The sequence below is a fragment of the Aspergillus stella-maris genome, assembly GCF_047715825.1.
Source record: "Aspergillus stella-maris strain CBS 113639 unplaced genomic scaffold BDV14scaffold_3, whole genome shotgun sequence".
Taxonomy (NCBI): Eukaryota; Fungi; Ascomycota; class Eurotiomycetes; order Eurotiales; family Aspergillaceae; genus Aspergillus; species Aspergillus stella-maris.
This window is the reverse complement of record NW_027396797.1, coordinates 239,429-259,986: the sequence shown is the minus strand read 5'-3', so window position 1 is coordinate 259,986 and position 20,558 is coordinate 239,429. Positions and strand designations below refer to the sequence as shown.

At 50.9% G+C, this 20,558-nt stretch overlaps 9 protein-coding genes across 9 annotated transcripts; 6 read left to right on the top strand and 3 right to left on the bottom strand.

The window, feature by feature from the left end:
* Nucleotides 1–259: 259 nt before the first annotated feature.
* BDV14DRAFT_195429 (uncharacterized protein) lies at nt 260–817 on the top strand (the record flags this gene model as incomplete). The annotated part of the gene is made up of 4 exons (XM_073772205.1): nt 260–426; nt 476–599; nt 661–679; nt 738–817. 4 exons carry the CDS (start codon nt 260–262, stop codon nt 815–817), a joined length of 390 nt encoding a protein of 129 aa, XP_073632858.1.
* Nucleotides 818–875: 58 nt separating this feature from the next.
* BDV14DRAFT_195428 (terpene synthase family protein) lies at nt 876–2,018 on the top strand (the record flags this gene model as incomplete). The annotated part of the gene is made up of 6 exons (XM_073772204.1): nt 876–932; nt 1,061–1,206; nt 1,273–1,362; nt 1,428–1,461; nt 1,522–1,739; nt 1,811–2,018. The coding sequence occupies 6 exons, from the start codon at nt 876–878 to the stop codon at nt 2,016–2,018; spliced, it is 753 nt and encodes a 250-aa protein (XP_073632857.1).
* A 1,342-nt stretch (nt 2,019–3,360) lies between these two features.
* Nucleotides 3,361–5,027, bottom strand: BDV14DRAFT_195427 (major facilitator superfamily domain-containing protein; the record flags this gene model as incomplete). Its single annotated transcript, XM_073772203.1, has 3 exons — nt 3,361–4,640; nt 4,692–4,968; nt 5,013–5,027. The coding sequence occupies 3 exons, from the start codon at nt 5,025–5,027 to the stop codon at nt 3,361–3,363; spliced, it is 1,572 nt and encodes a 523-aa protein (XP_073632856.1).
* A 2,009-nt stretch (nt 5,028–7,036) lies between these two features.
* BDV14DRAFT_195426 (Aldo/keto reductase family-domain-containing protein) lies at nt 7,037–8,143 on the top strand (the record flags this gene model as incomplete). The annotated part of the gene is made up of 1 exon (XM_073772202.1): nt 7,037–8,143. One exon carries the CDS (start codon nt 7,037–7,039, stop codon nt 8,141–8,143), a length of 1,107 nt encoding a protein of 368 aa, XP_073632855.1.
* Nucleotides 8,144–8,372: 229 nt separating this feature from the next.
* On the top strand, nt 8,373–10,895 carry BDV14DRAFT_209050 (Zn(II)2Cys6 transcription factor; the record flags this gene model as incomplete). Its single annotated transcript, XM_073775558.1, has 4 exons — nt 8,373–8,457; nt 8,560–9,504; nt 9,551–10,692; nt 10,752–10,895. The coding sequence occupies 4 exons, from the start codon at nt 8,373–8,375 to the stop codon at nt 10,893–10,895; spliced, it is 2,316 nt and encodes a 771-aa protein (XP_073632854.1).
* Nucleotides 10,896–11,141: 246 nt separating this feature from the next.
* On the top strand, nt 11,142–12,220 carry BDV14DRAFT_163792 (alpha/beta fold hydrolase; the record flags this gene model as incomplete). The annotated part of the gene is made up of 1 exon (XM_073767097.1): nt 11,142–12,220. Exon 1 carries the CDS (start codon nt 11,329–11,331, stop codon nt 12,217–12,219), a length of 891 nt encoding a protein of 296 aa, XP_073632853.1. The 5' UTR covers nt 11,142–11,328.
* A 43-nt stretch (nt 12,221–12,263) lies between these two features.
* On the bottom strand, nt 12,264–14,622 carry BDV14DRAFT_65563 (FAD binding domain-containing protein). Its single transcript, XM_073777234.1, has 6 exons — nt 14,362–14,622; nt 14,051–14,292; nt 13,738–13,993; nt 13,534–13,688; nt 13,318–13,478; nt 12,264–13,260 (listed from the first exon to the last, which is right to left on the bottom strand). The coding sequence occupies exons 1-6, from the start codon at nt 14,492–14,494 to the stop codon at nt 12,381–12,383; spliced, it is 1,827 nt and encodes a 608-aa protein (XP_073632852.1). The 5' UTR covers nt 14,495–14,622; the 3' UTR covers nt 12,264–12,380.
* Nucleotides 14,623–16,817: 2,195 nt separating this feature from the next.
* On the top strand, nt 16,818–19,324 carry admA (ADAM family of metalloprotease ADM-A). The gene is made up of 3 exons (XM_073775557.1): nt 16,818–17,043; nt 17,118–18,159; nt 18,221–19,324. Exons 1-3 carry the CDS (start codon nt 16,974–16,976, stop codon nt 19,272–19,274), a joined length of 2,166 nt encoding a protein of 721 aa, XP_073632851.1. The 5' UTR covers nt 16,818–16,973; the 3' UTR covers nt 19,275–19,324.
* An 85-nt stretch (nt 19,325–19,409) lies between these two features.
* BDV14DRAFT_195421 (bZIP transcription factor) lies at nt 19,410–20,451 on the bottom strand (the record flags this gene model as incomplete). The annotated part of the gene is made up of 2 exons (XM_073772201.1): nt 19,410–20,185; nt 20,271–20,451. 2 exons carry the CDS (start codon nt 20,449–20,451, stop codon nt 19,410–19,412), a joined length of 957 nt encoding a protein of 318 aa, XP_073632850.1.
* Between the last annotated feature and the right edge of the window lie 107 nt (nt 20,452–20,558).

Here is a 20,558-nt window from a genome sequence, read left to right as displayed (position 1 = left end):
TTAAAGATAGTAATATTCTTATCTCGATTTTTAGTCTCACCGCTACGACGACACACTGTAAGTGGCGTAGCTGATCGCCCAGATTGGCTGATATATCAGAAGCTGAATCTTCATTCCTTGGAAGTGGGTACCGCGATCTCCATAGCCGTGCATGAGATCGGAGTATTTCATCTGAATGAGGTCTTGCGCTACCTTTGAGTATAATAAGAGAGCACACGCCTAGTAGGATACTATATTCCATCTCTAATCGATTGACACCATGACTACCCCTTCAAAAAAGACACCAGTTTACTCCGATCTCCGCACGACCATCGAGGGTCAACATGTTACAGTCCCGAATCTATACCAACTGGCGCCAGACTGGAAACCGTCAATACACCCTGACTACGTGAAAGCGCGGGAGGTCCTGGATCCTTGGATTAGACGGTATGACGATTAAGCAGCTCAGCCCAAAGAAGACATTGACAAAGTACAGATGGGTCCCTGACGACAAGATATGCTATAAAATGCAACAAGCGAACTTCGCCATGTTTGCCGCTGTGCTTTGCTCCGACTCGTCCTTTGAGAGGCTCTGTACCGTAGCGAAGCACTTTGCATGGGTGAGATTATGTTCCACATTACTCTTTCACAGCGTTCTAACCTCGCCCCCAATATCAATAGTACTTCATCTGGGACGACAGTAAGCCTCAGTGACCTGGGAAATTTACATCCACTGACAAGCTGAACCCTTCCTCTAGTATTCGACTGCGGGGCCCTCCAATACAACGTCGAACTAGCCAAAACCTACCGCGACGCAAGCCTCCAATACTTCAACTAGGCCATTACGTCCGAAGGTCCAAAACCCGACCTATCATCTTTCTCAACTGAGCTACAAAATGCTCTTCTCTGCTGGGACGAAATCGGCGATCACATTCGTCAAGAATGCTCCACAGGTGCGTTGTCAGGGCCATCTCCACTGAGCATCCGAGGTCGAAACCACACCCCAGTTCCAGGGAACCACAATCGTCAATCTGAGTTTATTTTCTTCGTTCCCTGTTGACGATTTGTAGAAACACGTCAGCTCTTTCTTGATTGGATGCTGGTTTATGTGGCCAGCGTGAGCAATGTGGATAGCTTTTTTACGGGTGATGATATCCCGTCTCTGGATAAGTATTGGGAGAGGCGAGAGCTGACGGCTGCTGTTTATTCGGTTATGGCGTTGATTCCGTGAGTAGCGACCTCTATCTCCGCGGACTGGATAGGCCATGGCGTTTGCTAATTCGGTCCCTCCAGGTTTGCCCATGGATTTGATATCAAGAAGGAGGATGTCGAGGACGACAATATGATGCTCCTGTGGAAGCACGCCTCTTACCTCGTTCATATGTGCGTTCTTTCCTTCGCCCCCCCCCGCCCCGCGTAAAACAGACTAAAGGGCTGATTGTGAATAGAACAAATGACATGTTTTCCTTCCGCAAGGAATTTGTATGAGCGGCCTTCAATACCTCTCGTCCACTGTGTCTAGCCCCTGCTAACACCCTCCAGAACGACAACCAACTCGAAAACCTCATCCCAATAACAATGGCCCATACAGGCCTAACAGCAAACCAAACAATGCAACTAGCCTACCACATCTGCCTAACAGAAGTCGACGGGTTCAACTCGCGAGCAAAGGCGTTGCGCAAATCCAGCGGGTACTCCACGAAGACGGAGAGCCTTATCCGTGGCTGCGAGGATGTTTATATGGGTCTTATTCATTGGAGGTTCGTGAATCACCCATGCTTTCTAGTTGGTCAGACTCGAAGGGCTCGGTTAAGTTTGGTATTCTGCGCAGCTATTCCGGCCAACGGTACTTCAAGACAGCGGATCTTGATTCCGAGTTTCGGGTTAGTTTTGCGTTGGGGTCTCCTTCAGCTTCTTTGGTGTCTTCCTCGTATATTCGGGCGCTGGGAAACCTTGCGAGGCCGGCGAGCCTGTCGCTAGTCCTTGCCCTGATCGCGGCATCAGCTACGTTAGCTACGAAGGTCCGAGTTCGGGCTTAATAAGATATTATTGCAGACAGATGCAGGTTAGACACAGGCGTTTCATTCTTATCACTAATGCAAAAACCCAACACTCAACACCCAACACCCGCTCAGACAATATAGACGAATATGAAACGCCGCCCCGTTCAATTCAGACGCGGGAACTCTGTAAACATAAGACAGTAACAGCCAAGAGAGTAGTAAGACAATTCAGCTGTGATATCTCATCCGACAATAAACAAGGTCAATAATCAAGATCTCAAACATTCAAGCCAGAAATAAACCAGCAAGCCGCTCATGCTAGAGCAAACCCTTAACTCTTTCACCTCCCATAGCAATTCTCAAAGTATCAACGAGGTCGCATCTCACTCTCTCTTCCTAAGAAGAAACACCGCAGCCGGCACAGCAGCAACCATATGAAACAAAAACCGCAAGTACTTCCCCTTTCGCGCTAGCTGCAACTTAGATAGAACATTAGATACAACAGATGCAGATGTGATTGTTCCCGGCGGAGGCAGAGAAGAAGGCAGGTGTCCCTGTATAAGACGCGGGAGGACGCGGCCGCGACGTCGAAATGAGTTGGGTTTCGGAACGGGCTCGGATGGAATTCGACCTCTGGCTCTCAATATGGGATTGAGAGGAGGAGGGCTGTTTGTTGGTGGGTTTTGTGGTGGTACTGGTCCTGGCGCTGCTCTTGGAGTTGGCGCTGGAGCTGGAGGGATGTATGGGAGGGAGGGGAATGGGTAGTCCATTATCACGGCTCACGTATTGTAGGCCGGGTAGAAGCAGAATCGTAAGCCTGATGGTGGATCTGGCTGAAGGAGAATGATCTCAAGGTAGTAACCATATATCGTGGCTTAGACGTAGTATGCGAGCGAACGTTGTAGGTCTTGATAGAGAACGTAGAACGTAGAGAACGTGCTATCGAGAGGTGAAGAAGAGAAGGCTGGATGATGAACAGGCAAAGAAAGAAGAAGTTTTTAGATTCGAACCTAGGAACGATTTCCAATTTGGCCCTGTGAGTTAGGATTATAGTTCACCACTGCATCATTCCCTGCGTTAAGGTTCTGCTGAGTGGTGGCTCGGAATGTTCTTCAACGCCTTCGACCCGAGATATCCTCGTCCTGTGATGACCTCATCAAAGTGAATCGCAGATGCAAATTGTGAAAAGATGAAGAAAGAGGACTAGCAATCTGATTCTTTTGGTTGTCTGTAACTTGGAAGGCTCAATTGCTTCGCTTAAAAACTAGATACAGAACTGTTAGATCTATACATTGTCGCGTTAAATTTGACTGACTACGCCGCCAACAAAAGCACAGCTCGAAATATTTGCGCCGTCAACTCATGAAAAACGATTACCTTATACTCCACCCTTGTAAGCGTGTCGACTGTAACTCCGGACCTTATCACCCCAGACGTAGAAGGCATATGGCACGGGCGTCATGACGGCCGCCGCAATGCCGAGTATCGTGACTGACCACATTACCCCAATATTCGAATACATTGGCAAACTGGCCATCATCATGCCGCCGGACAACAGAGATCGCAAGCAATTTACGGCGGCCAGCACAGAGGCGGACCAGATCCCATAACAGGCTGTAAGATACTGATAACATGATATGAAGACGCTTGTGAAGCCGAATCCGAACAATGCTGACGCGATAATAGGAGACCAGGGTGAGATATCCGGGCGGGAGGTGTAGGCCATCCAAAAAAGGCTGGCTGGGATGAACGGCGCGCCGACCATGGCATAGTAGAGGTGGCTTTCTGGCGGAGGTGTTATGGCGGCTTTATCGACTGTTTCCCCATGGTCGGTCTCTTGTTTCCTGTTATGATCGTCTGCACGGCCATGGACTCGTCCAAGGTCCCGGCTGTAGAAGCGGTTGGCATAGGGAATCAGCAAGACGGTCATGCAGTTGCCGACGAGCTGAGCCATGAATGTAAGGCCAGTTTTAACTTCATCGAAGCCATAGATGTCTTGGAAGATGTAGTTGAATCCGTTGAGAAAAGTCAGTAGGATGATGTAGATGAGCGCAATGTACCACGTGTAGAGGATGACTATGCCTTCGTGCGCTGTAAGCACAAAGGGTCGATAGAGGCCTTGCGTTATTTGGTACCACAGACTTGGGGCCGCCTCTCTCTCGCTCGAGATAACGTCCTCGGAATGTTGATTTTCTGCTTCGAAGGCCATAGTTCGCGTTTTGTATTTGAGAAGGATCGGGCGGAAGGTCTCGGGCATGCATAGAATCACCAGAAAGAGGAAAAACCCTAAGGCGATTATTGTTATCCAGTCGCCCCATCGCCATGACGCGCCACTGCGTACAATTGCCCCTCCCACAACTGGCGCGACCGCAGAACCTCCATATGATATGATGGCAAACACTGGAAAGACGTAGATTCGTTGATGTGGCGTCCATAGATCTGATATGCTGCCTCCCGCGCAGACCAGGGGACTAGATCCCAGAAACCCAGCACAGAATCGAAACACCACTTGATGAGCCAGGGTATCTGCACATCCCGCAATCGCAAGACAAACCATCATCAAGGCCATTGTTATTACGAAAACAATGCTGCGACCGAAGGTCTCGGAGAAAGGGCCAGTCACCAGAGAGCCAATACCAAAGCCCCAGAGAAACGTGGCTACCAAGCATCAGCTCTGTGCGTTATAATAAAGGAGAAGGGGTTTCCCACCAGTGGCAGAAGTCTCATGAAGCTGTGTTACTCCAAAGTCTTGCGCGGTGACTTTGGCAAGAGACGCTGGTATGGCGGTTGCAAACGCAACTATGCCGGAGATAAAGGACACAAGCAGCGTCGCCAACCATTTCGTCGAGTAATTCCAGTCATGAGCGTCAATCCAACCAATCTTGTCATCTGTCCATACATCGATAACGTAGCGTCTTCCTTTCTCGCAAGGCGGCAGCTCTTCAACAGCGCGCATGACGCTTTCTTCCCCCTCACGGGCAAAATCCTGTGAAGTTAGCTCTGAACAATCCCTCTTAGGCTTATACGTACCACTTCTCTTCGCATTTCATTTCTCACGGCTTTGCGTATCCTACGCATTTGATATAAAACCCACATTGTACTTCATCGGTAGGAATGCAAGAGTATGCATACCACTTATCACAATGATTGTCTGCTGGAGAAGACCCAAGAAACATGGAGATTCATCCTATATAAAGGTTGCAAGCGTCTTGAATGACGTGACGAGGGCATCACTAACTATGTTATCGTGACCCGGAGATAGAGCAGTTGTCGGAGACCAAATCCTCGAAATGAGAATCGTTTGCCTGTGAACATCTCTTTCTCGCAGTCTCTCCGCTCTAGACTGCCAATCAGTGAGCCAACGTGGAGAACGACCGTTGACAGCGAGCCCGAGGGAGCGGTAAAGTGGAGTTAAACGTTGAGCCAAACTCACCACTAACATTCGCCAGAATCATTATGACAGGAGCCTTGACAGCCTCTCGAGTAATATAACGCTCAGCTGGTCCTCTGACCTCTTATCGTTTGAGGTGGATAATAGGTCTTCTTGGTTGGACCTCGTTCCAAACTACAAGTTCAATTGCATCAGTTTGTTTGGTCTCGCGAATTGATAAGCTTTGTTTCAAAGTGCAAAGAATAAAGATCGCAGGCCAGAGGTTGAGCTCAAAAGTACAGGAGGGAGGCGGGCTGTTCGCAGGCGAGGTGTTAACGGAAGGTGCGTTCGATTCGACCACCAGCGGAATCGTGGAAGTCGCGACCATGCGTTGAACAGCATGGTACTCCCATCTCCAGGTAAATTGGCAGGAACGACTGGTGCTATTTTTGCTTGTTCGGAAGGTACCGGCAAATGAAGCTGAACTAACTTTATACCAGACGCCTCGGCACCACATGAGTACTGACGTGCTCTTGTCACGACAGATAGCTTACATGCGAAGGCGAGAATGACGTTAGAGGCAACAAGTGATATGTCGAACTCATAGCACAGAAATGCTCGCTGATCGAGTCCAGCATTCTCGAACCCGATATTTTTGTTGAGAGCTTAGTGGAGGCCACCGCGCTGTAAAATCAGGCCTTCGTTCTCCAGGACCAATAACGCGTATGAATGTGCTGAGCTATTTAATCACCATAATGGCTATCATTCTGTTGTGACTGAGCATCTCAACACTATCATGCCGTTAAGCGAAGATGGGTCTGGAATCTGGATGCTCGCGGTTCAGCCTCCTGACGTCCTAGAGCCTGAGGCAAAAATGACAGCTCGATTAAAAGTTCTGATTGGCTGATCCTCCAGCGGCAAGCTAACTTACAGGCGACAAGGAACGTAAACAAACCCGGAACGCGAACTTCGAGATCATTGACGAGTTGAATCGTAGATATCGACATTAGAGGCGATGCGGACTGGGACGTGAGTATCATTGAAACTCCATTGCTACTTAGTTCTATTGAAAGTGTTTTGTAAACGAATCTTCGGTGATCCATAAAGCTTACTCTTTGGACCAATGGTATGGTGATTCAAAGGTTGTGCGAACTATATATATAACCATGGGGTCTTCGTATTTGGGAAAGTTAGAAGACAGCAAAGCGGGCTACGATAGAAAATGCTAGCAAGTTTGAGGTCTTGTATTCATATATAAGCTGTCAAGTGACATAGTCTTCTATTCTATTTAAGCAAGTTTAATAGTGGTAAATGGCTTGACTCCATCAGCACCAATACTGTCGCGCTGTCGCAGTGCTGGTATTTTAAGGCCTGAGGCACAAGTTCCCGCGCTCAGAGACGGGACGAGCCCCGCATCAGAGTGCGCTGATCTGATTGGTGGAAAATGCTCGGCATTCCCGGCTGCCGAAACCATAAATGTGCCGATTGGACGAATTTAGCCGCAGCCCATCCAGCCGGGTAAATAAAGTCTGGGGGAGCAGAAGATAGACGCAGTTGGTTGTATGTCTTTTTGTGGAGATATACCCCAAAGCTTAGACTGAGTAGATGTTGAACATAAAATACACCTGCCCAGCAATTCTCGGATCATTAGAAAAGTCGATAATACCGTCTCATGTCCCCCAGTATGACATTGCAACCGTCAACGGCGTTAAAAGAAGTGCTGCCACCCCTCATTTTAGGTGGAGCAGGGTTCAGTTATCAACTTACAACCGAACCGTGTCCGGAGCGAACGCGTGAAGTTCTAGTACGAGCATTCGAGCTGGGAATCCGTGCCATCGACACGTCGCCATACTATGAGCCGTCCGAAGAATTACTTGGCCAGTCCTTATCGCATCCAGATTTTACGGCGCGCTATGAACGGGATGAATATCTCCTTATAACGAAAGTCGGCCGCGTCAGTGCCACGAAGTCTGACTACTCTCCTGAATGGATCAGATACTCGGTCGGTCGGTCGCTCGAGCGGCTACGAACCAGTTACCTGGACGTTGTCTTCTGTCATGACATCGAACTGGTTTCAGAGGAGAATGTGATCGGGGCTATTGGAGTGCTGTATGAGTTGGTGTTGAGCGGGGTGGTGCGTTATGTGGGGATATCAGGGTACCCGATCGATACGCTGGCCAGTGTTGCTCGTCGCTCACAGGAACTGTATGGCCGACCCCTAGATGTGATTCAAAATTGGGCGCAGTTGACATTACAAAATAATCGACTTGAACGAGAGGGGCTGCGTGCATTTAGGGAAGCCGGCGTCAGCTGTGTCTGCAGTTCGAGTCCTCTTGCAAGTGGCCTCCTGCGTGATGAAGGCGTACCTATAGCCGCCTTGGGAGACTGGCACCCGGCACCGGAGGGACTCCGAAAGGCCGTCCACACGGCTGCTATGTATGTTTCTTCTCAAGGTGAGTCGATGGTACGGTTGGCCCTACATTATGCGCTACAGCGGGCACAACACTGTTCCACTTCTGACACTCGTGTCGGAACAATCCTTGGGGGAACGTCCGTGGCCGAGATTGAAGAAAACATCACAACAGCAGCAAGAGTGCTAGCGAAGTACGATGGAAAATGGATATGGAGTAGTGACAATCTGCCCGACACTGTTAGTAGCAACGAAGATTTGAGACTTAACGCGCAGCTGTTCGCAGCTGTTCATGAAATCTTGGGGAAGTGGAGGAACTACAGCTTTGGGGATGAACAGCCGTCGCAGGCGGAAGAGGCCTTGGTCCAGACAAAGCTGTAGATATAACTAGACAATCAATTATAAGCATTATTTAGAATGATCCTAGCCGTGCCGGATCGAGTCAACGGGTGAATGCCCCGAATGGGAAAGGGGAGATTAGCCGGCCGGGGGCTTAGTGTCCCCAGATGGAGCTCTCTCCCCGCATTTCGAATCTCTTGAACTGCAAGCTGTTCTTCCGAGACTCACAGAGGGTCTGGTAAAGGTTTGCCAAATGGACTGCAGTCCGACAATGCTGGATGGCTGCGAGAGTCGACTCAGAGTACTGAGAGCTTGTGACCGCTGCTCACAGTCGAAGCAGCGCTGTGATGGCGAGCGTCCATGGTAATCTTTCCATTCGAGCTGTTTTCACTCAATAGTCACTGACACTGTCCAGTCAACGATGCGCAGGTTAGCGGCTTGACAGTTCTCCAAGATAGCCAGACGACTGACCAAGCCCACACCAGAACGAAACACACCCTGCCAGTATGAGAAGTTGGTTCGAAAACGAGGCCGCCGCCGTCGTCCAAAGCCTGCAAACACAGTCCATAGAACACTCGCACCAGGCCCTCCGAGCTTGAATAGCTTGATCAACCCCGTTGACTTTGGAAATTCGCACGGTGACCAAGGTCGCCCTACACATGAGATGAACCAAAGAACCAGCAATACCATGAGTACGCCTTCAGGAACAGACGATGATTCCACGCACCTCACCGTCGATTCAAGAGAGAATGGGGGAAACATAAACAGAGGAGGAAGGAACGACCAACTCGGCGTCGACACCAGTCTGGCAGGAGCCGAAGTGCATCGAGACTCATTCCCGCACATTATAAACCCATTTCTCTTTCAAGATGTCTTCTTTGGTACACCAGGTCGCCCAAGCAGTCAGAATACGTTTACCCCCGGTCGCATTGAGCATTGGCTGGACAGGACAACCCCGATTCCTCTGAATGCTTCACGTGGCCTGTATTCTACGGTCTCTCACAAGGCGTTCCAGGAACCTTTGGGCTCTGGACCAACTCACAGCAGACAATCTTTACCCTGCCTGGAACCTTTGCTTCCATATCTTCAGGGCATCCTCTCTTCAACGGACGCATCCGAAATGCTAGAGTTATACTTCAACGAGCAGCGGAATCCAATCTTCAAAGCCACATCTCCTTACACAATAACACATGTCATCAATCCGTCTTCTGTCCTCCATCCTACGGCGCCGCGACCGACTTCGTCCGTCCTGCTCCTTGCCATGCTCCTCTGCGTCGCGCAGACTGCCGATATCAAGATATTCGATCCCCCAGGTGCTCGGGAACGCGTCACCTTAGACTTGTATCGATTGACCATGGATCTCTTAGAGCCTGTCGACTGGGACAATTACTTCCGAACAACGGGTAAGTTGCCTCGGACGTTCACCCGCTACCTGGCTGATTCAAACAGATGGATGGCAGTTTCACCCGCGAGGAGGGTTCACTGATAAGGACGGTCGCTCTTCAGTTTCCCATGCTGCAGGCAGCGGGCTTATACCAGACTTCCTCGGATCGACTGACGCGATACTCGCCATGGTAATCCTCACGCTTGTAATATCTGGGGGCCACTTCAAGGCCGATTGTCAGAAATGGCTGTCGAAAGCGATCCGTTTAACTCGGGCTAGTGGGCTAAGCATGGAAGACGAGAATCTCCAAAATGGCGGCATCTTTAACCAATCTTACCAACATCATACCCCAAGTTGCGAGTGGTTGATCGTCAAGGAAGAACGCCGAAGACTCTTCTGGCTTATTTACTGCCTTGACCGCCACCTTGCGCTTTCATTCAACGCAGCGGTCAACTTTCCAGAGGGAACATTCTGCGTCGCCGCACCTTTACCTGAAAGCATATGGCAGTCGCTAGAAACAGTCGATCTCGCCTCTATTCCTCCTGCGCGCCTAGGCCCTCCAGCCAGGATAACTGGATATGGGTTCTTTGAGTATTTCCTCCCCTTAGCAACGGTATTGGGACATATCATCGACTTCCACCATGCGCAGAATCATCCCCTTCTTGGAGATACCGTCAATCACGTCGCCATTCAGAAAATCGAGACTTTGATCTCGCAGCGAGAGCAGGACCTCGCAGACCTCCAAAGCAGAATGGAGAATCCGCTACCCACTCAGCACCCCGTAGATCCATACAACCCCATCCAATACACTAACAGCTCAATGTCGTCGATAGACTCAAAAAAGCCACTAGTCATCGCATACAGTTCGCATATGCTGCATGTCTTTTACATCCTGCTTCACGGAAAATGGGACCCAATATCCATGATTGAGGACAAAGACGACTGGATCACCTCGGATAGCTTCCAGGCTTGCGCCTCGCATGCCTTGAGCGCGACGGCCGCGGTGCAACAAATTCTCTCCCTCGACCCCGAGCTCACTTACATGCCATATCTGTTCGGGATCTATCTACTACAGGGGAGTTTCATCCTCCTCCTGTTCGTAGACCGAATGCCTGAATTGGGGTTCAACAAGTCCGTCGAAGAAGTCTGCGAGACCATCATTCGCGCGCATGAAGTGAGCGTTGTAACTCTAGATACGACATTCCAGGTCCGTTGTTCCTGCTCTGCGAGGGAGAATAGTGAAGAGCAAAAGGCTGACAGGAGCAGAAAAACATCCGCAAGGTCTTCAGATCAATGTTGCATGATGCGCAGCGCGCTGACCCGCAATTTCGTGAGACGCACAAAGCTCGGAGAAGGGAGATTCTTTCTCTTTATCGTTGGACGCGTACTTCGCATGGGTTGGCCTACTGAGGTCTTTTGTTTGGACTCTGGACGCGCCCAAAATTCCTTGTTTCTCTAGCGGATCCACAGGGTGTGGCTCGCGGTCCGGACTTCCTGACTTGGATAGATGCATCTGAGATCTTGGGCCTGTGGTTGGCCACCCTTGCTTACTGTGGACCATGCCGACAGTGCAAACATATTCAAACGCTACAAACTATGCGCAGTCTCACTGCAGTCACTGCATCCAGTACTCGACTGGAAATATACGAAGCGCAAGTCTCTGGAAGTACCAATAGTTGCAATCAGTTGACCGCTTGAAGTGCAAACATGACAGATCAACATGGGTAGCGATCAATCTTCTGTGCCCCTGGAATGTCTATATATTGAGCTGGAACACCCTCAGTCAGACTGACTCGGATACCACTATCATTGAGAACACGGACTTACCCTCATCATTAACGCCATGGAATCTCTCACCTTCGCAACCAACTCCGAAACCACGATCCACATCTGTATCAGTCGACTAGAGGAAGCCAGCACAGAACCACTCGTTGTCTTCCTACACTACTGGGGCTGTTCCTCATCGGCATGGCACAAACTAACGTCCATCGACTCCGCAACACCAACAAAGCTAACATCTCACCCAACAGCCGCCATAGACCTCCGCGGATGGGGCCAGTCAAGTGGTCCAGCCGAAGACCGCGGCGATTCCTACTCAATCACCGCCATGGCTCAAGACGTTGCAAACGTGCTCTCTCAGCTTAACGAGCACACGAGGCATAGCACCCTTCTAGAGAATGGTTTTATTCTAGTCGGCCATTCAATGGGCGCGAAGGTTGCTCTTGCTACGATACAATATTTATCCCCTTCTCTCCTGAACAGCTTCAAAGGACTTGTCCTCGTCGCGCCCGCACCGCCAACGGCGCTTGTGCTCCCACCCGAGATGAGAGAGAAGCAGAATGCCGCATACGACTCCGAGGAGTCCATTCGCTGGACTGTCAAAAATGTTCTTTCAAACCCAGAGAATCTCGCAGAAAGTGATATGGACATCATTATCCGAGACAGTTTGGCAGGGAACCCACTTGCGAAGGCCGCTTGGCCCAGGTACGGAATGCAAGAGGATGTGAGTGCGGATGTAAAAGAGGCGCTTAAACCGTTGGTTGGAAGGGTACGCGCTCGCGTTCTAGCTGGCGAGTGGGATGTCGTTGAGACGTCTGAGAGGGTAAAGGATCAAGTTGTGAGATTCCTGGAGGACATTGGAGTGTCTACTTCTTTTACGGTTGTAAAGGGCGTCAAGCACTTGATTCCGCTCGAGGTTCCGGAGGCTGTTTCTGAGGCGATTTCGACGTTCTAGGGTTGAGATACGCTCTTCTAATAAAAGATTCAATTTAAATATCTAGCGTTATATTCAAGCAACCTAACCGAAGATCTATCTTCTAAACCTTGACGTCTAGCTTGTCTCAACGGAAACTGAGCCCTGCTCTATTGCTGGCCTATACATATCTGACGATTAGTCTACCACCCCAAATGCTCCTTAAGCGCCGCAATAAGATCCGCAGATCCAGCGCTTTCCAACCCAACCACCGCCTGAATATGCTGATCGGGCCGTACAAGCGTGACCTGTCCGCTCTTCAATTTCATAAGCCGAACCCATTCCTCGCCCGCTTTACCAGGCTGAACTTCGAAGTCGACATCCAGAACAGCGAGATTGATCTTTAGTCCTGCCTTGACGAGATCAGGAAGAGTACTTCGTGTTTCTTCTAGGATTGTCTTCCACTTCTCTGCGAAAGTTGAGTCAACGAAGAGCGTGAACGCGTCGATCAGGATTAAGTCGAGGCTTGAGAATTCCTTGCTTTTGACCTCGTCCTCACTAAGCTCTTTCACATAGGAGGAATCAATTGGATTTAACTCCCCCTCCACAGCACCCCCCTTCAAACCACAAATCCAAGCATGCGGCAGCCTCGCACCCCGAACACAAACAGGCCTAAACACACTCGCGTGCCCAGGAACCTTAGTATCACCATAAACATACCCAACATGCAATCCCAGATTATCAAAGTGTTCTCTTTGCCCATCTATCCCCTCATTAATACCGACCATAGCCTGCGGGTCCTCGATATTCCGGTGCAGATTTTGCCTTGCGATAGAGACATCTTCGTGCGTTGTTCCAAGGGCCTTCAACAGGCCGAAGATCTGTTGACCGTTCTTGACAGATTGTGCGGCGTTCACGATGGCGACTTGTCTTCTGTCGTATTGGTAGGAGGTTAGGAGGGTAGGGGATGCGAGGCCGGAATGTACGAAGGAGAGCTTGTATGCTAGATTGTGCACGTCGCCGAGGCCGGAGTTTAGGCCTAGGCCACCTGTTGGGGGGAAGGAGTGGGCTGCGTCACCGGCTCTGATATTTGTTATTTGGGGGTTCTGGGGAGGGGATGTGGGTGGATAGGGGACGTACAGGAATACTCGGCCAACTTGGTACTTCTTTGCGACCTTTCTGCTGAGGACCCATGGTCTGTAGGAGAGGACGTCGTAGGGAATGTCGGAGCGGCCGATGGCTGCGTTGACGGTTTTGCGGCAGAGGGAGTCGTTCCATGTTTCAAGGGGGTGTTTTTTGGACTGTGAGAACTTGTTTAGTGACTATTTCTGGATAATTCAAAGGAGGGATTCGCACATCGAAGTTACAGATGAGTACAAGGTTCCCTGACAGATCATAGCCGATAATAAATCCTGACGTCTCAGGGTCCATGATCCAGTGCAGCATGCCCACGCGCTCGCCGATGATAGGCCGCAGGTCTGCGTTGAAGTGGATGGTCATCATTGTTTCGTCTGTAACAGTCAGTATGGGGGCGCTGGGGGTTGATTTGCTGGTGCATACAGGAATCCTCGCCCTCGCTCTCAACCCGGAGATGTCGACGTACGGCACTTTTGGCACCATCGCATGCGACAACGTGTGTAGACTTGACGACGTACTCGCGGCCAGAGGCGCGATCTTCAATTGTTGTGAGAACGTGGTCGTCGTATTGTTCTAGTCGCACGAAAGAATGGTTCTTCCGAATCTCGTTCAGCGGGTTCTTTTCGAGTTCTCGGGCGACTAGCTCTTCGAATGCCGGCTGCGGGATGTTATGGATCATCTGCGGCGGGTTAACAATCGATAGACCAATTATTCCCAAGAGTAGGATCTGTCTTACTGTCGGCGTCGCATCCAAGACCTCCTTATCCATGCGCTCGTACGGCAAGCGCCCAACCTGCTTCCCACTCAGGTTCGTAACAAAATTCACCCAGTGTGCATCCTCGCGGTTAGATCCCAATTGTCGAATTTCGTTCACGTCGAGACCGAATTGGCGGCATAGCTCGAGGGTTCGCGGGGAGAGAGCGTGCGCTTTCGGCGCTGCGAGTCGAGTTGGGTAGCGTTCGCATATAAGAGTTTGGACTGGATAGATTCAGAGTTAGTGGGAGCTCATTTTCATGAATTTCCCGGGGATCTTATGGGGCGATTAACCGTTCAATTGCGCGAGCATGTACGCTAACAACAGGCCAGATGGGCCCCCGCCGATGATAAGAATTGGGACCTCATCGGTGTAGGGTCGGTCGGATTTCAATGTTACTGCTGGTGACATTGTCTCTGATGTCATGTGCTGTGCCTTACAGCCTTCAAAGGACCCTCAACTCTCAATTTTAAGGAGGAATTGGAGATGAGGGGTCAAGATAGGGACGGACGGAGAAAGAATCCCCGTGTCAATCAGACCATCGGAGCCCCTCCCGACCCTTGTGCCCTGCTAACGTGGGGACGCCTACTCTCTATGGCAGCTACGGCGGCCCCCACGCTGGAAATTCCGAGAATATCCCACTGGCGATCGCGATTGGGTTATGGAGTCTGGCGATCGTGTGGGGAGTCTAGACGTTGCGCTTCGTCCGAGTACAATTCGGATGTTTCCTAAGTATTTTGTACCGTATTTCCGTGATACCCAGATCCCAAAGCCTGACCCTGCAGCCGAGAATCCTAGCCGATAATAAGGCGACGGAAACCGTGCCGACGGGAGCTGCCGTTCCAACTCCATTCAAGAAACTCAAGCATTCCCTCGGATGGAGCTCACTGGGAATGGGGCTGCATAATGGAAAGGGTGCCGCGGAACTGCCAATTGTCTGTATCCTCTGAACTTCTTCAACATTAGGGGCCCTGCCGAATTTGCCAACAAGCAAAAAGCGTGGCATCTCGATTTATATGGAGGCTCAGACCTATCCGGGGATAGACAGGGCCATCCTTAAGCAGAGTCAGTGTCTTCGTTAACTTCACCAAACAATAAGAAACTCAAAACTCCGCATCATCAGGAGGGACCGGGAATCCACTTAAACGGCACACTGGAGCTTTTACTCTCGCCACAGGGCAGCCGACCACACGTGGCTTAATGTTGAGGCCCCGTAGCCTCTCTATGAGCAGTGTCCACTCACAGGAACTTATTTCCGTGATCAGTGGTCTCAAAGCCCCTGCTAGCCCGTCGCAGCTTCTCTGTTGATCAGTAATTATTCCGCTCTCAAAGATCTCATTATTAGTAATATGAGCTGATGTATTTCCTTGCGATTCCTGATGAGAACAGAGCTATCACGTTCCATCCGTTGAGGTGCGTGATCCGGACAGCAGAAAGCCATAGAGATTACATCGGCAGAAGGAACGAGGGACCGGCACTCGGCGTGGGCCGCACCTGCCTCAAGACGAAACCAAACGTATACAGAGAGGGAAAAAGCGACCCTCTACTGATGCCAACGGGAAGGTGCAGGACGAAGCGAGGAAGGAGCGACTCGCTGAACGTTGCCGCGATACTCAACGCGCCTGCCAAATTTCATAGTTGATTTGGCTCTGCTGGAGAAGGGAGGTGCGCTTAGCCTCCACTGTCGGCTGAGTAGCCTCGTATTACTCTTGAGTGCTGTATGCGATGAAGGATTATGGTGGTTAAGTCGAGATGAGGCTAAGATGCTGCCAGTCCGCATCCGTCAGATAACCTATATGCCACATCAAGCCACGCAGACTGGTGAGATCCATATATAACAGTCAATAGAGCCGATGAACACCAGTAATCTCCCATCCTGGAACAGTAGGTAAACCCATCTAAAACACCCACCCACTACCCTCGGAACACGCAACCGAACAAGCCCATGACTCGCCAATATCCCCCATTATCCGCGCTGCCCTATGCAAGTTCATCAAGTACCTTGCCAAGTGTCCCGACAGGGATACTCAGGATAAGTATCTTGCATTAGCGCACATGTGGCCTGTGGCTTGTGCCCAGTCTGCGGAACGCGTAAGACCCCATAAGCAAGCCCGGATATCGATCGGAGATAAGACTAGGGCTTGCTGCGCCTCTTGAATGAAAGGTGTTGAAGGTCTGGAATGGGACTATGCCCCGCATTTCTGGTAGTCGTCAGTATGATGGCTTTATGTGTATAGAACTTGGTGTCTATTGCCGAGGTAATGTTGGCTTGAGGTGCCTTGTCTGAGTTAGGATCCAGTTTCTCAAACATGTTCATCTTACGGTGGTACAAGTACATCGGCGACTATTCAGTCTGACAGATCTTATCTCACTTCCAACACCCAGAGTAGAAGGGTAAACCTCCCGTCCAGCCTACATATACGAGCCTCAGCCTCAGCTTTAGAAGATCCAGAATTATAATAACACACCAACACCGTAAACCGAACCCGATAGACATCCTCACCTGACACGTCCCCAAACCAATCTGCATGCCAGCGAGGCTGTGCACATCGCTCATTGTCCACCCCGCCACAAGAGCCGAGTATACACCGGCACCCGTCAGCATTGGCACCCTCACCGATGACGAGTCCGTCTTGGCGCCGACCCACGTCGATCCAACTAGAGAGACTTATCCTGATGCCTAAAGCTTGGCGCTTTGCGTTCTTCACGCTGGCCTTGCCGACGCAGAAACTGGGCAGTGGGGCTGAGAGACTTGGATCTGATGTAGAGGTAAGCGACGGAGTTGGGCGGATGATATGCTGGCCTGGGAGCCGTAGGGAGTATTATATACTCCGCGGGGTGTCGTCGGGGCGTGGCGGAGAGGAGGATATTTTGAAGAGGGTCATTTTGTGAGATTGCTGCCGATATGAATTTACGAGGAGTTTCTATATTGCTTGGGGTTTTGGTTGGGGTTTTGGTTTTGGGGGATGTTTCTGGTGCGTACCTACCTACCTATACGTCTGGGTCTGGATCTACCTACACATTGAGGCCTCATACTAACATCCAACAGCATACTCAATCCGCTCCGAACTATCTTACAACACAACAACCCTCCAAAACATTGCCATATACACCCCCTCACAAAAAATCAACCCATCCTCAACCTTCAACATCTCATTCACACTTGGCGGCGAAGACACGCATCCCATAAAGCTAGTCCTATCACCAAACCACGACCTCCTACTCCAAGAACCGCACATCAACTTCATTGGCAACGACGGTATCCACCGAACAGAGACTTTGCGACGAAACAAACACAAAGTCTTCCGCGGCGCCGTCTACATCGAGACCGCGGCCTTCCAATGGGAAAATGCAGGATGGGCACGCATGAATGTTATTCGCGACGGCGAGAACCCTTTGTTCACCGGTGCGTTTAGTATTGGGCAGGATCAGTATGATGTTAAGCTTGAGTCTGAGCGAAATGAGTATGGCGATGTTTCGCCAGCTCGGATGGTTGTTCACCGCGGGTACCAGGATGAGGATCTATCGTCACTACCGACAGCCGGAGTGGATGCCACGAGCCCCATCTGGACCGGCCCAGAAAAACTGTTCAAGCGCCAACAAAACACAGGTCTAGACAGCGACGACCTGGAAAGTTCCATCGGCGACAACTCCGGCTGTCCCAGTGACAGACAAATCGCACTGGTGGGAATCGCAACAGATTGCAGTTTCACAGCCAACTACGATTCAAGCGAAGATCTCGTCTCCGAACTAGTTAGCATGGTGAACACAGCGAGTGAAATATTCGAACGCTCCTTCAACGTCGCCCTTAGCTTCCATAACCTCTCTATCCAGGAAGCTGGCTGCCCCAACTCACCTACGGACGAGGAGCCCTGGAACGCGGGGTGTTCGGCGGGTGATTTGCAATGGCGCCTGAATGCGTTCTCGCAATGGAGGGGTGGGTTGAGGGGTGACGATAATGCTTACTGGACGCTTATGACGGGGTGTCCGACGGGGACGGAGGTCGGGGTTAGTTGGATTGGTGAGCTGTGTAATGGGGATATGAGCGCGAATGTTGTTGCTACGGCGTCGAATCAGTGGCAGGTCTTTGCGTGAGTGTACCTACCTATTTCTCTCCCATTCACCCTGTTTCTAACATTTGGATGTGTCCAGCCACGAATCAGGTCACACCTTCGGCGCCTACCACGACTGCGAGTCCACAACATGCTCTCTATCCTCTTCAACCCGGCAATGCTGCCCCTTCTCCTCATCAACATGTAGTGCCGGCGGTGACTACATCATGAACCCAGTCTCAACATCACCACAATCCAATTTCTCCTCCTGCACAATCGGCAACGTCTGCTCATCCATGGGCTCCGGGCGCGTCTCAACATCCTGCCTAACAACAAACACAAACACACCAACAATAACATCCGGTGAATGCGGAAACGGTATAGTCGAAGTCGGCGAGGAATGCGACTGCGGCGATGAGTGCGACGATAATAACTGCTGCGATGGGTCGACGTGTCGGTTTCGAGGCGATGCCGTCTGCGACGATGCAGAGGGGTCTTGTTGCTCGGGGTGCCGGTTTATGGCATCTGGATCGGTATGCCGTGCTGCGGTTAGCGAGTGTGATATCGAAGAGACGTGCCCTGGTGACTCCGGGGATTGTCCGGATGATGAGACGGAGGATGATGGGTCGAGTTGTGGGGATGGGAGTGGCGACGACCTCTTCTGCTCCAGTGGGCAGTGCACGAATCGTGACTTGCAGTGTCAGGGGCAAGTCGATGGTGATAACTCGACGATTTCCTCGTGCGGAAATAGTACGTGTGCGCTTTCTTGCTCGGCGCCGTCTGTTTGGGGCGGGGAGGAGTCTTGCTCGCGCGTTGGCGATGTGCTTGATGGGACGCCATGCGGTGGGGGTCTTTGTCGGGGTGGAGTATGCAGGAGTAATAGCAGTGATGGTGGAGATGGAAGTTCATGGTTTGATCGGCATCGGTCGTTGGTTATTGGGTTGTCGGCGGGGATAGGAGGGTTCCTGGTTCTTGTTATTTTCGCTTGCTGTATTTGTTGCTGCTGTCGACTACGGAAGCCGAAGAGTATGACCCCTGTTACTACTCAACGGCCTTTACCTCCTCGTCTTCCTGTGCCTGGATATGTGCCTCCGCCTCCATACGCACCTAGGCAGGGTACTATGCAGCCGACGCCAAATTATCGCTATGCTTGATACATACATAGGTATATATCTGAGTATATATAAAATGATATCATATTCACACATTCAGTCATATAAATACATACATAGATACACACATCTTCCTAGGTATACTCAAACGCCCGCAACCCTAAATGCAATTCTCAATCAAAGCAACTCCCTCCAAACCAACGGCCTCTCCCCCCTCCTCCTCCTCCAATAATTCGTCGAAAGCAACAACTCAGGACTCCCCCTAAGCAACCACCCCCACTTACTCACAAACTCCTCCGTGACCTCCCAAGAGCGCGGATCCCACGACTGCCCCCAAACAATCAGCGTCGCCTGCGAATTCCTCGTATCCCAAAACGCCATGAGATCATGACAGAGCTCATCATCATCAAACAAATGCTCAGCCAGTATAAGCCGATCGCGCATCTTCGGGAATGGGAAGAAGTCCAGCCATGGATGGTGCGGGATCGTGAGCTGGATATGTGTTGGTCGGAGGGCGAGTGGGATGGTATCGGCGTTGTAGGATGCATGGTGCGGAGCGAGGAGGTTGAAGATGGAGATCTCGTCGTCGCCGCACATCCAGTCGCCTGTCATGCCGATGGCTTCAATGTTGTGTCTGATCGCGTAGTGGACGTTTAACCTTGTTAGACCTATCAGGTGCTCTATTTGCGGCGAGCCGGCGAGGTAGCTTTGGCGGAGTGTGGCTTCAAACCAGCGTTTGTAGGCCTGGGAGTTTCGCGGAGCAGAGGGGCATAGAGGTTTTTCGTCGTGGGGTTCTGTCTTGATTTGTGGTTCTTCTGGTGGTGAGCCTACAATAGGCCGGAGGCTCAGCGTACGAGTCCCTGTTGACTTGCCCGAGTCAGTTGTTTCCGTTGGTGAAGTCGGCGACGTTGACTTCGACCCTGATTCGCCGCGAAGAGCCTTCTTTCTTTGTCCTGTGCCACTTAGTCAATGTGTCTACATTAACACCGGTGTGGCTAGTGAATTTGTCACAACAAAGGAGAATAAGCAAGAACATACGCCACTTCCTCTGATTCTGCCGATTCTGCAACTTCCTTCTCTCCTTGCGATCCACTATCCCCGTCCAGTCATCATCGGGCGCCCAAACGTTAAGCTGCTGCGGCATATGCGAGAGCATGATGAGCGACCTATCAAGCATGGCCATTCCCTCGTTCTCGGCATTATGCTCGTGATCAGCCATTGCAATTTCGACTTCAAAGGTTACGGTGGCAGCTCAGCGGAGGAAGCATAAGCGTAAGCCAGGTGCTTGACTGTGGCGCGTGAGTGAGTACCCTCGGGTCCGTGGAT

What these genes read in the sequence shown, in the direction of transcription:
- admA (XM_073775557.1), top strand. Translation starts at nt 16,974, where the DNA reads ATGAATTTACGAGGAGTTTCTATATTGCTTGGGGTTTTGGTTGGGGTT. An exon ending in GGTTTTGGGGGATGTTTCTG is followed by an intron (nt 17,044 to 17,117) that starts GTGCGTACCTAC and finishes AACATCCAACAG; the next exon opens with CATACTCAATCCGCTCCGAA. An exon ending in AATCAGTGGCAGGTCTTTGC is followed by an intron (nt 18,160 to 18,220) that starts GTGAGTGTACCT and finishes GGATGTGTCCAG; the next exon opens with CCACGAATCAGGTCACACCT.
- BDV14DRAFT_65563 (XM_073777234.1), bottom strand. Translation starts at nt 14,494, where the DNA reads ATGACATCAGAGACAATGTCACCAGCAGTAACATTGAAATCCGACCGA. An exon ending in CATGCTCGCGCAATTGAACG is followed by an intron (nt 14,293 to 14,361) that starts GTTAATCGCCCC and finishes GAATCTATCCAG; the next exon opens with TCCAAACTCTTATATGCGAA. An exon ending in TCTTGGATGCGACGCCGACA is followed by an intron (nt 13,994 to 14,050) that starts GTAAGACAGATC and finishes AACCCGCCGCAG; the next exon opens with ATGATCCATAACATCCCGCA.